Source organism: Gopherus evgoodei, chromosome 2 (genome assembly GCF_007399415.2).
Source record: "Gopherus evgoodei ecotype Sinaloan lineage chromosome 2, rGopEvg1_v1.p, whole genome shotgun sequence".
In the NCBI taxonomy this organism is placed as follows: domain Eukaryota; kingdom Metazoa; phylum Chordata; order Testudines; family Testudinidae; genus Gopherus; species Gopherus evgoodei.
In genome coordinates, this window is record NC_044323.1 from 177,356,544 (window position 1) to 177,372,192 (window position 15,649).

General features: G+C 44.9%; 1 protein-coding gene across 1 annotated transcript in view; it reads left to right on the top strand.

The window, feature by feature from the left end:
• The window catches only part of BMP6 (bone morphogenetic protein 6), a 173,928-nt gene that overhangs the window by 148,628 nt on the left and 9,651 nt on the right, over positions 1-15,649 (top strand). Inside the window, exons 3-4 of the mRNA XM_030552371.1 lie at positions 4,857-5,005; positions 6,676-6,873. Coding sequence (XP_030408231.1) covers positions 4,857-5,005; positions 6,676-6,873 — 347 coding nt within the window. The remainder of the gene's footprint in view (positions 1-4,856; positions 5,006-6,675; positions 6,874-15,649) is intronic.

Genomic DNA, 15,649 nt, shown 5'->3' on the forward strand with positions numbered 1-15,649 from the left:
TATTTGCCCCACTAGCTATCAGCAGGGTTAGAACCTTTAGATTTGCAACATAGACCTCCCTCTGCCATCTGAGCTAACAGAATAATTGGTGGTGGTAGTAGGTCATTATTCTCTGTGGGGGTCTGTAATCACAGGAGGAGGATGAGACTGATGCACATTTTGCCAGTGGGTTTCACAGGTATTTTCAGACAGCAGAGGAATGTTGAGACTTGGGAATCCTGGGCTTAATACTGGTTTCTCAAGGGTAGTGTGCTGTAGTGGTTACAGACCCGTTTCTGTTCCCATCCTCCCCAAGCCTGACCACTCCAGCTTGTCCCTTTCTCAGTCTGTCTCACTCCTCATCCTTCTGCATTTCAGTTAGGCTTTCTTCTCCATGCTGCCTGGATACCAGCAGGGAAGCCTGAAAGCACAGGAGGGGCTGCTTGTAGTTTTGGGACATGGATCCACAGTGGCCTTCAACTGACAGGAGGAGAAATTGCAGGGAAAGTTCTGCTCTGCCATGTAGCCATATGACGGTGCATGCTCTGTTGCTCTGTGGGGGTGGCATACAAACAGTCAGATTGCCATGTAGGTGTTATGTGGGGATGAAGCATCCTTGGTGCAGATGGAATCTTCAGAGAATTTAGCTGCTAAACTCTGAGGGTACGTCTACACTACGGGATTATTCCGATTTTACATAAACCAGTTTTGTAAAACAGATTGTATAAAGTCGAGTGCATGCGGCCACACTAAGCACATTAATTCGGTGGTGTGCGTCCATGGTCCGAGGCTAGCGTCGATTTCCGGAGCGTTGCACTGTGGGTAGCTATTCCGTAGCTATCCCATAGTTCCCGCAGTCTCCCCCGCCCCTTGGAATTCTGGGTTAAGATCCCAGTGCCTGATGGGGCAAAAATCATTGTCACGGGTGGTTCTGGGTAAATGTCGTCAGTCATTCCTTCCTCCGGGAAAGCAACGGCAGACAATCATTTCGTGCCCTTTTCCCCTGGATTGCCCTGGCAGACACCATAGCATGGCAACCATGGAGACTGTTCAGCTTTTTTTTACTGTCACCGTATGTGTACTGGATGCTGCTGCCAGAGGCGATACTGCAGCGCTACACAGCATTCATTTGCTTTTGCATGATAGCAGAGACGGTTATCAGTCGTTCTGTACCGTCTGCTGCCATTGTAAATTGGCAATGAGATGATGGTTATCTGTCGTCTGTACCGTCTGCTGCTATCATGAGTGCCCCTGGCTGAGGTCAGCTGGGGGCACAAAGGCAAAAATGGGAATAACTCCCCGAGTCAATCCCTCCTTTATGGTATCTAAAAATAGTCAGTCCTGCCTAGAATATGGGGCAAGTGTACTAGAGAACCAGTGTATCAGAGAACCAGAGAGCACAGCTGCTCCGTGTCAGATCCCGCAGAAATGATGAGCTGCATGCCATTCACGGGGGTTGCCCCTGCAACAACCCCACCCGTTGCTTCCCTCCTCCCCAACCTTCCTGGGCTACCATGGCAGTGTCCCCCCCATTTATGTCATGAAGTTATAAAGAATGCAGGAATAAGAAACAGTGACTTGTTAGTGAGATAAAATGAGGGGGAGGCAGCCTCCAGCTGCTATGATAGTCCAGGCAGGACATTAAGCGGTGTGGGGGAGAGGAGCCCAGCATCCCGCTGCTATGATAGTCCAGGCAGTACAGAATCTTTTCTTTACACATGAAAGTGAGGGGGCTGATTGAAGCTCAGCCCCCAGTTGCTATGATGAAAATGGTTACCAGCCGTTCTGTACCAACTACTGGGAATGACCAGGAATCATTCCTATTTTTACCCAGTCTCCCCGCCCCCCCACCCCCGGCCGGCCTCACCTGAGGCCAGCCAGGGGTATTCAGCAGCTATCAAGCATATTGTACCGTCTGCCACTGCAGAGGAGTAAATACTGCTCTTTACTGCCGCAGCATCGTGTCTACCAGCAGCATTCAGTAGACATAGGGTGACATAGGGTAACATTAAAAAAAGGCAAACGATTTTTTTCCCTTTTCTTTCACGTCGAGGGGGAGGGGGTACATTGACGAGCTATACTCTGAACCACGCCGGACAATGTGTTTGAACCTACAGGCATTGGGAGCTCAGCCAAGTATGCAAATACTTTTCAGAGACTGCTGTGGACTGTGGGATAGCTGGAGTCCTCAGTCTCCCCTCCCTCCCTCCATGACCGTCCATTTGATTCTTTGGCTTTCCATTATGCTTGCCACGCAGCACTGTGTAGCCTGGAGATTTTTTTCAAACGCTTTGGCATTTCATCTTCTGTAACGGAGCTCTGATAGAACAGATTTGTCTCCCCATACAGCGATCAGATCCAGTATCTCCCGTACGGTCCATGCTGGAGCTCTTTTTGAATTTAGGACTACATCGCCACCCGTGCTGATCAGAGCTCCATGCTGGTCAAACAGGAAATGAAATTCAAAAGTTCGCGGGGCTTTTCCTGTTTACCTGGCCACTGCCTCCGAGTTCAGATTGCTGTCCAGAGCGGTAACAGTGGTGCACTGTGGCCAATACCGTCGATTTGCAGCCACACTAACCCTAATCCGATATGGTAATACCGATTTCAGCGCTACTCCTCTCGTCGGAGAGGAGTACAGAAACCGATTTAAAGAGCCCTTTATATCGATATAAAGAGCCTCGTAGTGTGGACGGGTACAGCGTTAAATCGGTTTAACGCTGCTAAAATCGGTTTAAACGCGTAGTGTAGACCAGGCCTGAGTCTTTACTGAGCATGGACAAATTTTGGTAAATTTTCACAGGGAGAGCAAAAGGCACATCCCTACTTAGAGCAGGCCTCTGCCAAATTTCAAATCCCTGCTCCAAAGCATGAAGTATTAGGACTTCTTTGTGAAATGACTGGAAACATTTTTTAACATGAGGAAAACATTTTCTCCTAATTTTGTTCCTGGAAACAGCTAAAGCATTTTTTTTCTTGAAAATTAAAATGTCAGCACAAGTAGTTATTTTGATAAAGTTACAATAGCTGAAAACAGGCCTTATAGTGGTAAGTGTCAGGCGACCTTAATTATAGGTGCTTCTACTAGTGTCACCTATAACATCTGTGGAATAATACTTCAATAGTTGACTTCATAAACCTGTACCAAGAAGAAGAGCTAGTGGAATAGTAGTGCTGGCTGGAAAATGGTGAGAATTTTTAGAGGAAATTTTTTTTTTTGACAGTTAAAAAAAATTAACTCAGGCCTATTGAATAATCTGTAAACCTATTTATGAACAATTAGTTGAATTGAACAGCCTGATTTTTCTAGTGTTTTTCTCGTCTTATGTGACCATTCATACCTGTGCAAAGTGGGTATAAAAAGCTAATATTGTGTAAAATGGAGAATTTTGATTTGGTCGCATTTTACACCACTTTTCACTCACTCCACACATATGTAAAAGGTTTCCTAAAATGCAAGATAGTGGCAAATCAGGCCCTGAATTTCAGTGTGATCTGTCCATGCTCCTTGTTAATTTGATGTTTTATGAGTGTTTGTGAAAGTGTAGGTTTGCTCTGTACATGTTTCCGAATAGTTTTGTGACCAAACACATTTGTTTTGGGTGGAAGTAATGTGTCTTTTATTTAGGGTTTGGGGGTGAGAGGAAGGCAGGCTGAAGCATGTTAGGGTGGAGGAGGGCAGAGATGGTTTACAGGAAGCAGATTGAAGAGGGAAATTCAGAGGAGAGACACAGCGCAGGGACTAAGAGGACTGACTTGCACCTGTGTAGCCCACTTCAGAGGGTGCCAGGGACCAATCTGGAAGATTTATTAAGATTCTGGGCTGATGCAGCAGTTAATCCCTCTACAATCGTTGTGCTCCAGGGTACACAGCATGCCTGGTGAAGCCCAAATCTTGCAACCACAGAGTTTTTCCAAAGCATACAGCAGCTAACCAGCCCCACCACTTGCTACTACTGGAAGTGAAGGTCACAGAATTTCCCCTGTGGAAAGGCTGCAGAGTCAACCCAGAGTGTGGTTACTAGCAGAGGGAGGAGCAAAGCCTTTCCACTATAAAAAGTAGCTGCACTAAGAAACCCAGTATACTGACGTGCCTGGTTTTCCATGTGTGATCTCATGTAAACCAAACTACTGGGCAATATGACATAGCATTTGGCCAAAAATAAAATGTAACTCAAACAAAACTTTTTCCGTAATTAATCTTTGATGGGAGAAGCAGGACAGGTAACCTGTTCTCTCACTTTCTTTATGCTCTTATTAATTGTAATGTGTTTTTGCAAAAGAAATAGTGATAGGATTGGTGTCAGAGATCCAAATTACTGTTGCAATATTGGCTCATCACACATAAGAACTGTAGCCCTTTACATAAATTGGGATAAATATTAGAAAACAGATAGACATGGTAATAACTTTTGGCCACTGTACAATCTGGACTCCGGGGCTGGGTGGGGGGGGGGAGGCAATTTGCCCCAGGCCCTTAGGGGCCCCCATGAAAATATAGTATTCTATAGTATTGCAACTTTTTTTAATGGAAGGGGCCCCTGAAATTGCTTTGCCCCGGGCCCCCTGAATCCTCTGGGCAGCCTTGCTAGACTCTATTTACATCCAGGCCTCACTGGGGTAAGGCTTAAAATCCAGTTACTAACACACAATCCTAAGTATTAGCATTTCTGTAACTGGTATGGGTTCCACAAGCCTAGAAAACAGCTACATTTTTGTAACATTTTGAACTTTATGTGCAGAAGCACATGCCTTTTCATGATGAAATTATAGTAACAAATGAGCAATATTTTAATTTCGATCCTTCCCACTACTGTGATAGTGGAAGCACGTGGGGAAATCTGGAACCCCCCTCATGTTTCCGTTCTCTTTTGCAGAGATTCTGATCTTTTTTTGCTGGATACCAGAGCAGTGTGGGCCTCAGAAGAAGGCTGGCTGGAGTTTGACATCACTGCCACCAGTAACATGTGGGTGATGAACCCTCAGCACAACATGGGGCTCCAGCTGAGTGTGGTGACCAGGGATGGTAGGTTACAGACCAACTTACTTGATTCATCTGGCAGGTGATTGTCTTTGTTAATTGTTTATAGCCATCAGCCCTAATGTGATGGTCTGGGTAATGTATCTAAGCGTACAACTGTGATGTGATAGACTAGGCAATGCATTCAAGTGCACAGATTGAAGGCTACTTACTGTCTGTCTGATGGTCTTCTATGTGGCTCTCTAAAATACTTCGAGTACTTTGAGTTCTTTCTGTTGTATGTATTACATATGTAGATCCTGGCATAGTTAGCCCATAGGAATGCCACTTTCCCCATACATAAGTGGCCTGGCTTGCAGATATTCTTCATTTCTAATGCTCCCTTTGACCTCTGCACCTCTGAAAATCCAGCCAAATAAGTTTTTTGTTTTTTTTTTCTAACTGATGTAAACATTTTCCAGTGTAACTTTTTAAAAAAAGAGGTCCACTTTTAAGATGTGCAGTGGCTTTAAAACTGATGTTAGATTTGCTGTAATTGTTGTTTCTGCCACCTCAGAATCCTTCCTACTGAGCTGGCCTTAAAAACATCAGAGGGTAATGCACATCTATCATTGACTCCAGTGAAGCCAGGGTTTCACCCACTGCCTTCAATCTATCAGTTGCTGATAAAAGCATTGCCTCCAGAAAGAAGCAGCTGCAGAAATTTCACTAACATGAATGAAAAGCACTAAGGATTGTGATCCACATTACAGGTCCTAATTAAGCCTTGCAATAGTGCTGTGGGGTAGGGAAGTATTATAGTCATCAGTTTACAGATGGAGAAACTGATGCACAGATGTAGCTTGTCTAGCATGACATGGAGTGTCAGTAGCACAACTAGGGATAGAACTCATGAGTTTGTCTCCCAGTGTAGTACTCTAACCATGAGATGCAATTAATCAGATTCCACGTGTGGGAATGGCTTTGCGGACTGTGGGACTGAGAGCTGCAGAAGAAACAGTAACATTTACAATCCATGGCAACTTTGAAAGATGGAAGAAGGGAGGTTGGTGGTGGGAAGGTGGAAGAAAAGGATGGAAGATGGGGAAGGAGAATGTAAGAAAGGAATGACAACATGGAGTGGTGTGGAATCATGTCTGCCTTCCACTTCTTTCCATTTTCTTCATCCTATTTGGAGTTCCTCCATAAAACTCAAGCAAGAGATCAGAGACTGTCTGGTATCTTTTGCCAAAAAAAATGTTGAATGCTAGTTTCCACCTATCTGTAGGAGCTACTGATATGATACTATGCCCCAACTCTAAACTCTTTTTGGGAAAGGTATCCAACCTTTTTCCCCTCAAAATTTCCCAGGGTTTTCTCCTTAATGTCTCTATTCTTGGTGGCTCAGAAGTGTCATCACTAATTTTACAACAGATTTAGGCATTTAATTATATATGTGTAATATACCAATGCCTATACACAGCATTAGAGATGCTATAAGAATTCAGAAGGTCCCTGCTCTGAAGAGCTCAGAGTCCAAGTTAAAGAACGTCATGAAGAAGACAACAGGCTATGGCAGAGGGGGTAAAGGAGGAGAGAGAACCAAAAAGAAGGGGAAAGGGAATGCTACTTGTGGGAGAGCAGCTGTGTCTGTGTTGCTAGCAAAAATTATTCAGGACTGTGATTTTTTTAACATACCTTTTTTCTTTCTTTTGTTGTTGTTGTTCCATTTGAAGGTCTCAGTGTAAACCCTAGAGCAGCAGGCCTGATAGGTCGAAATGGCCCTTATGACAAGCAGCCTTTCATGGTGGCCTTTTTCAAAGTGAGTGAGGTTCATGTTCGGACCACTCGGTCAGCCACAAGCAGGCGCAGGCAGCAGAATCGAAACCGCTCTACTCAGTCTCAAGATGTTTCCAGGGTATCTAGTATTACAGGTAATTTTTGCAGCATTTGTTTTCTCTGGAGATCAGACATCTTTTCTCGTAAGATCTTTCATTTGCTTTGATATGTGAAAAAGCACAAAAGGGGCATGGCCAAAATAAAATGAAATAAGCACAGAGGAGCATGCTACGTTTACAAGAGCCTGAGAGAAGAATGTTCATGTAACAATTGCTTTTACTAGAGACTTCCTGAGTCCATGGGTGAAATCCTGACCTCATTGAAATTTAGTGACATTGTTTCAATGAGGCCACGATTTCACCTCAGATCTTTTGGACCAGTGATCTGCTGCAGAGTAACATTTGCCTAGAAGTATGCTGCTGGCATGAAATATCAGATATTTAACAAACATTGCTAAATACTGAAACACTACCATTTACACCACTCTGTGCGTGCATTTTTAGTCCAGGTTTGACTAAGAAGCGGTGATGGATTCTCTTCTGTAATTCAGAAAAAGCACAGTACAGTTTTTACCCAAAGAATCACATTATTAGGCTAGACTTCAGGGCAATATGCTGCTAGGTTTCTCGGTGTGAAAGTGAGTTGTGCACATGGAAGGATGGAGTGTACCTTTTAAACTCTTGTTAGAGCTGCTCGATGATACAAAAGCAGAGCTAATAGATTTAAATTTGATCTCAGGCATCTTATCACCAGTGTTGACTTTTTATTTTTTAAATTTTGCAATATATCCCCATCTTTCCATCAGTTAATGGTATTTTGTTCATTTAAAAAAGTCTAGCTTGAACATCATAGAGCACACACATAGTCTTGCCTACCTCTTAACTGGCGTGAGTCGTAAGCCACATAGGAATGGTTGAAGAACAGGCTTAAGAGAAAAGCATTTCCTGTCTCACTGAAACTGGTTGGAAAATTCTGAAATTTGGATGAAAATTGAGGAAATATCTTTTGTTTTCCAACCAGCTCTGCATCGTATCATAAGCGAAAAGTCCTCCCTTTTGGGGATATATTTTTGGTGAACGTACTGAGCATCTCTTTTGTTCCCTGATCAAACTGTAGCATTTCTGGAGCAATTGAGATTGATTATTTTGCTTATACTGCCTCCTTCTTTCACAGTAAACTCCTTAGCTTTTTTTACTGTACTCCAACATAAACTCACAATAGATCCATTTATCTTCAGAAAAACCTGTGAAACTTAGTGAATATTATTGAAACTTAACTAATGTCCATCAGTGGACTCCTTGGAGACAACAATGCACATGCATGATAGTGATTTAGAAACGTCCACGTAACAGCTAGATTGGGTTTAGAATTTGTGCTTAAAATGTAATTCATAGATTAGTGGTGTTTAAGGCCAGAAGGGACCATTAGCTCATCTACTCCTGAATATCACAGCCATTACATTTTAGCCAGTAACCCTGTATTGAGCCCAGTAACTTGCAGCCAGTCACTAGTTAAGAACTCACATGCTACATTAACTTTTAGGGTACGTCTACACTACAGCATAATTTCAAATTAACTTAAACTGGTTTTATAAAACAGATATTATAAAGTCGATTTTATGCATCCACACTAGGCACATTAATTCGGTGGTGTGCGTCCATGGTCCTATGTTACCATCGATTTCCGGAGCATTGCATTGTGGGTAGCTATCCTGTAGCTATCCCATAGTTCCCGCAGTCTTCCCTGACCCTTGGAATTCTGGGTTAATACCCCAGTGCCTGATGGGGCAAAAATCATTGTCGCGGGTGGTTCTGGGTACAGCCTCACCCCTCCCTTCCTGAAAGCAGCAGACAGCCATTTTGTGTCTTTTTTTACTGGGTGAACTGAGCAAACGCCATAGCACAGCAAGCATGGACCCTGCTCAGCTCAATAGCGCGATCGTGGACGTTGTAAACACCTCACGCATTCTCGTGCTGTCTATGGTGAACCATGAACTGCAAACGCAGGAGAGGAGGAGGCAGCTACGGCAGCGCAGCGACGAGAGTGATGAGGACATGGACATTGATTTCTCCCTAACCGCGGGCCCCCGCGCATTGGAGCTCCTGCTGGTAATGGGGGAGGTTCTACCCACTGAACGCCAATTTTGGGCCTGGGAAACAAGCACAGACTGGTGGGACCGCATAGTTTTGCAGGTGTGGGACGATTCGCAGTGGCTGCGGAACTTTCGCATGCGTAAGAGCACTTTCTTTGAACTTTGTGACTTGCTTTCCCCTGTCCTGAAACGCCATAATACCAGGATGAGAGCAGCCCTCACAGTGGAGAAGCGAGTGGCAATAACCCTCTGGAAGCTTGCAATGCCAGACAGCTACCGGTCAGTCGGGAATCAATTTGGAGTGGGAAAATCTACTGTGGGGGCTGCTGTGTTGCAAGTAGCCAGAGCAATCATTAAGCTGCTGCTACGAAAGGTAGTGACTCTGGGAAACGTGCAGGTCATAGTGGATGGCTTTGCTGCAATGGGATTCCCTGACTGTCGGGGGGAGATAGATGGAACCCATATCCCTATCTTGGCACCGGAGCACCAGGGCACCCAGTACATAAACTGCAAGGGTTACTTTTCAATGGTGCTGCAAGCACTGGTGGATCACAAGGGACGTTTCACCAACATCCACGTGGGATGGCCAGGAAGGGTTCGTGACTCTCGCGTCTTCAGAAGCACTGCTCTGTTTAAACGGCTGCAGCAAGGGACTTACTTCCTGGACCGGAAAATAACAGTTGGGGATGTTGAAATGCCTGTCGTTATCCTGGGTGACCCAGCCTACCCCTTGATGCCATGGCTCATGAAGCCATACACAGGCAGCCTGGACAGTGGTCAGGAGCTGTTCAACTACAGGCTGAGCAAGTGCAGAATGGTGGTAGAATGTGCATTTGACCGTTTAAAAGCCCGCTGGCGAATGTTACTCGCTCGCTCAGACCTCAGCCAAACCAGTGTCCCCTTTGTTATTGCTGCTTGCTGTGTGCTCCACAATCTCTGTGAAAGTAAGGGGGAGACCTTTATGGTGGGGTGGGAGGCTGAGGCAAATCACCTGGCCGCTGATTACGCGCAGCCAGACACCAGGGCGATTAGAAGAGCTCACCAGGAAGCGGTGCGCATCAGAGAAGCCTTGAAAACGAGTTTCATCACAGGCCAGGGTACGGTGTGACTGCTGTGTTTGTTTCCCCTTCATGAACCTCCCTCCCTTTATTGACTCCTCCTGTAAGCAACCCACCCTCCCCCTTCGATTACAGCTTGCTTCTGGAAATAAAGTTACTATCGTTTAAAAAGCATGTATTCTTTATTAAAAGTCATTGCCTGTAAGCAACCCACCCTCCCCCTTCGATTACAGCTTGCCTATGGAAATAAAGTTACTATCGTTTAAGAAGCATTTAATTATAAAAAGAGGCAGAGAATTAATAAGGTATCCCGAGTGTGGTTTGGGAGGAGGATAGAAGGGAAGAAAAAGGCCATTAAGGACATTTCAATGTAATGACAGCCTTTTGGTTGGACTGTCCACGGGGGTGGAGTGGACGGATGCAGAAAGCCTTCCCCCACGCGTTCTTACACGTCTGGGTGTGGAAGATATGGAACATGTTGAGTACTGAGGGTGGTTAAAGATGGGCTGGAGCGGCACTCTGTGACCCCGCTGCTCTTCCTGAAGATCCACCAGACGTCGGAGGATGTCAGTTTGATCACGCAGCAGCTCCAGCGTCGCATCCCGCCACCGCTGATCTTCCTGCCTACACCTCTGATCTTCCTGCCGCCACCTCTCATCTCAAGCGTCCCTCCTGTCCTCACGTTGGTCCCTCCTATCCTCACGTTGGTCCCTCCTATCCTCACGTTCACTGGCATCTTTCCTGTACTTTGCTACCACTTCCTTCCACTCCCCCAGATGAGCTCTTTCATTGCGGGTTACTGCCATGATTTCTGTGAACATTTCATCTCGTGTCCTCTTCTTCCTCCGCCTTATCTGAGCTAGCTTTTGGGATGGAGTAGGGAGGCTTGAAAAATTTGCAGCTGCATGAGTAGGGGAAAATAGTGATAGAAGGATTATAAAAGATACATTTCACAGAACAATGGTTATACTCTTTCACTGTGAACAACACTGTTCACCTTACATAGCACATGTGATTTCACTACAAGGTCGCATTTGGATTCTTTTAGTATTGAGTGCCTGCGGCTGTGGTGTAACAGATCAACACAGACGCAGGTCCGGGCATCACAGTTCAGCTTGCATGCGGTCATGGTAAGGCATACAAAGAGGAATATAGCTTCTCCCTGTGCTGCTTCTTTAACAAGGAGCAGCAGATGCCAAACCCTAACCCTAACACTGGAATTGCTTTACCCCTCCCCCCCACCGCATGGCTGGTATAATGGCAGATCACTGCTAATCACTCCCCCTTTCTCCTCCCCCCCACCCCCCCCCCACCGCGTGGCTGGTAGCTGGGAAGATTCCTGCAGGCCAAACGCTAAAAAGCTCAGCGCCATTAACCCCGCTTCCCTTCCCCCGCTTGGCTACCTGCAAGGAAGGATTTCTTTTAAGCAATAGGCAAGCAGCCCAGTAGGAATGGCCATCTCTGTCCCCTTAATTAAATTCCTGAATTTCAGCCAGGTTACCATGAACGATATCACTCTGCTGACGGTAACAGAGCGAGATAAAGAACGGATGTTTCTTGAATGCCTGCAATCACCGGGACCATACGCAGCTAGGCTTTGTCATGCAATGATACCCAATTACTTGCTACATGCATGGCATGGTAAAGTGTCCTACCATGGTGGACGGAACAAGGCTGCCTTGCCCAGAAACCTTCTGCAAAGGCTTTTGGAGTACCTCCAGGAGCGCTTCATGGAGATGTCCCTGGAGGATTTCCGCTCCATCCCCAGACATGTTAACAAACTGTTCCAGTAACTTTAATGCCTGCTAATGCATGCCAAACCTCATGGCAAATCAATCATTAAAAAACACTTGCTTTTAAACTATGTTTTATATTTACAAAGGTACACTCACCAGAGGTCACTTCCATGGCTTCACTGTCTGGGCTAGTGGCTTAGGAGGGCTGGGAAGGTAATTCCGTCTGGGTCACAAAAAGCTCCTGGCTGCTGGGGAGAATGGAGTGCTGTGTGCTCTCTGCAAGCTCTTCCTCTTCTTCCTCCTCATCATCTTCCCCCTCCGCTGAATCCTCATCCATGGTTGAGATTATAACCCCCACCTCAGAATCCACGGACCAGGGGGGGTGTAGTGGTGGCGCAGCCCCCTAAAATTGCATGCAGCTCAGCATAGAAGCGGCATCCTGATCTGGATCTGCCGTTTGCTGCTTTGGTTTTCTGGTAGGCTTGTCTGAGCTCCTTCACTTTCACTCTGCACTGCACTGAGTCCCTGGTGTGGCCTCTCTCCCTCATGGTATTGGAAATGTTTTCAAATGTTTTTTCATTTCGTCTTTTGGAACGCAGTTCTGATAGCACTGAATCCTCTCCCCATATAGCGATCAGATCCAGTACCTCTCGTGCGGTCCATGCTGGTGCTCTTTTTCTATTCTCAGGAGACTGCATTGTTACCTATGCTGATGAGCTCTGTGTGGTCACCTGTGCTGATGAGAGCTCCACGCTGGCCAAACAGGAAATGCAATTCAAAAGTTTGCGGGGCTTTTCCTGTATACCTGGCCAGTGCATTAGAGTTCAGTTACCTGTCCAGAGCAGCCAGTGGTGCACTGTGGGATACCGCCCGGAGGCCAATAACTTCGATTTGCGGCCCCACTAACCCTAAATCGACATGCTAATATCGATTTTAGCATTACTCTTGTTGGGGAGGAGTACAGAAATCGATTTTAAGAACCCTTTAAATCGATTTAAAGTGCATTGTAATGTGGACGGGTACAGCGTTAAATCGATTTAACGCTGTTAAAATCGATTTAACTGCGTAGTGTGGACCAGGCCTTAGAAACCTAAAAGCATGTACTAAAAGGTGATCTGTAATAGGGTTGTAGCCATTATCATTACCATTAATGACAGTTAGGCTATTCATCAGCATGTGCAGGAGCTCTGATTTGGCTTCTTTCCCCTATTTTTCCACTTCAGTCAATCAGACAGGGATTTCCTCATAGACTTAGTATTTTCTTTGCAGGCTGGTAGGAGGATTGGGAAGTCTGTAGGCTATGGGGGAACCCATGGGTTTGCAGCTGCATTGTTTGAGGGAGGGCATTGCAAATCCCTTGCCTGTGCATTCCTGCTTCTGCCTCCCTTAAGGTCAAAAGCCAGTTTCCTTCTCAAAGAGCAACCCACACCCATCCCAGACCATAAGCATCCCTTGATAATAACCTACCCTGCCAATTCCAGTTACTTAAATAAAAGCAATGTTTATGTTACACAGATAATGAGCGAAATCCTAAACAAAGCCTAATCACTGTGAAAAGCTGAGCTAACATGACTAAAAGTTTACTTACAGGAATACAGGTTAGGTACAGTGACAGCTTTATATCTGAAAGTGAGAATGTTCTCAGCCAGTTGCCTCCAGCCCATTTGATGTTAGTGCTCTGGAGGTAGGGGTGTGTGTGTGTGTGTGTGTGTGTGTGTGTGTGTGAGAGAGAGAGAGAGAGAGAGAGAGAGAGAGAATCCAAGAATTCTCTTTCTGGGGTCGCTCGAGTGCATTAACATACTGGCATTTCATCAGCCCTGATAATCACAACTAGGTTGCATACTGTGCTGTAGCTCCACACCATGCAAGGCTGTATCCCCTTTAAGAAGCCACATCCAATCCCACAGGTATAATCATTGAACTTAGCTCCATTGGGACCAGCTTTAGTTCCTCAGTGACTGTTTGCAAAAGTATGTGTCATGCTTGTTCACTAGGTTACCCTTGTGATCAGTTTGCCCCCAGTAATGTAAATAAGCACATCTTATTCATACAGATTTTAAAAGCAGTAGGCTCAGCCATTTAGCACAGAGTGTATAATTACTATATTCAGATTGAGCCAGGTGTTTCATTCCCTCTCAGTGATGATGTGAGGGCTGTTAATGTTTGTACAGCACATTTGAAACGTTAAGTGCCGAGTCTCATTCTAGAATTGGAAATTGGCTGATATTTCGTGCTGGTGACATTTGAGGCAGAATAGACTCCACTTTCACTTCCATTAACTCTGCAGAGCTGGTTGACAAAAACAAGCTTTTACTACTTTAAAATCAGAAGATAGGATTCAAAGCCCCAGAGGGAGCAGATATATTGGGCAAAAGGGGGACGTTTTTACATAATTGCTTTTCTGACTATAACCACTCAGATTATAAAATGACAAAAGGAAAAAAATAACTAGTCATTTTGTGGTGTCAAGTGCTTTTTTGAGCACTTTAGCTCAAGCCAACTTTAATTTAAAACCTGGGGTTTGGCAGACCAGTAGTCAACAAGGTAATGTTGAACCTTTGTGGATTTTCAAAAAAAGGGGAAAAATTAAAAATGAGATGTTGGTTGGCTTATTTGAAAAAGAAAGAGAAATTCTTTCTACTGTAGTACTGTTAGTCTATTGTTCCTAATCCAGGGTTGATTTAATAGCCTGTGTTAAGATGATAGAATCTAACGACTACACAGGGAGTGCTTTATGGTTTGGTCCATGATTAATAGTGAAAGGTTTAAAAGCTATGGTTTTATAAAAATATCTTTACAATCATGCCTCTGCACTTTCCTCATGTATTGACGTGTAGTGAGACTGGGAGAACTCCCATGGGTACAGAAGGAGAATGTAGCCCTGGATGTCACCCTAGGTGCTATATCAAACTTTGAGGGTTACCATCCCAGCCGGTTAAACTCTAATGGCTCTCAACAGTATTGAACCTCATGTAATTTCACACTTTTTTCCTTCTTCTGCAAACTCTGTTACATGGATCTTTTTTTAAAGGCTTGTGAGGATAATAGAATAGGTAATTCACCAAACTAAGGCCTCTGGTTCAGCAAGGTACTTACTTACATGCCTAACTTTAAGCAGGTTTTAGTGATGTAAGTAGGTGACCAGTCCCATTGAAGTCACTAGGATGACTCGCCTGCTTAAAGTTAGGCACATGTTTTGAGCATCTTGCTGAATTAGGTGTAAATCCTTAAAGACTATGGTGTAAATGGACCAAAGTTCAGGAGATTTCAGAGCCAAGGCTGCTTCTCCATCCTGTGCTCTCCTGAGATCTCTTAGCATTATGGAGCCTCTGATGTAAAGTACTGTCACATCTGGATGTAATGGTGAGCTCATGTCACTAGGCTGGTTCCTTCATGTCCATTTCCAGGGTAGTGTATTGTCTTTGGGGTTGCTTTCTTCCTTTTATGATTCTCTTCTCATTCTCCCCTGGCACCCTCTTATCGCAACTTCTGATCAGTGTTTAAAAAGGCAGCTGAGAAATTGCCAGGCCTGGTAAAGTTGATACATGCAACAACTCAGTCTTAACATGTTTTTGGTTTAGTGTCTTTATAGTGGATTGCACCTTTTCCCGTACTTACCCCCAATACTGGCAAGGAGCTTCTCAGTGTCAATCAGAGCACATAATAATTTTGTCACATGCTTCTGACTCCCCAAGGCCCCAGTCCTGCAACTGATAGTTCATGACGTGCACGGCTGTGTTGGCACTGAGCCCTATGAAATCAGTGGGGCTCCATGCAGGCACAGCAGTCTGCCCCGTGCTATCAAATACAGGATTGGGGCCTTCATGTGCTTTCTCTGATGTTCATATGTTGTTCAGGACTCAGTACCCACGTGATGGGTAGGGTATAAGAACCTAAACCGAATAAGAAAAGTGTTTTTTTTTCTCTCAAGAATATTAGTTCCCCTGTATTATAAACATGTTATGACTGACCTATAAAGCAGACC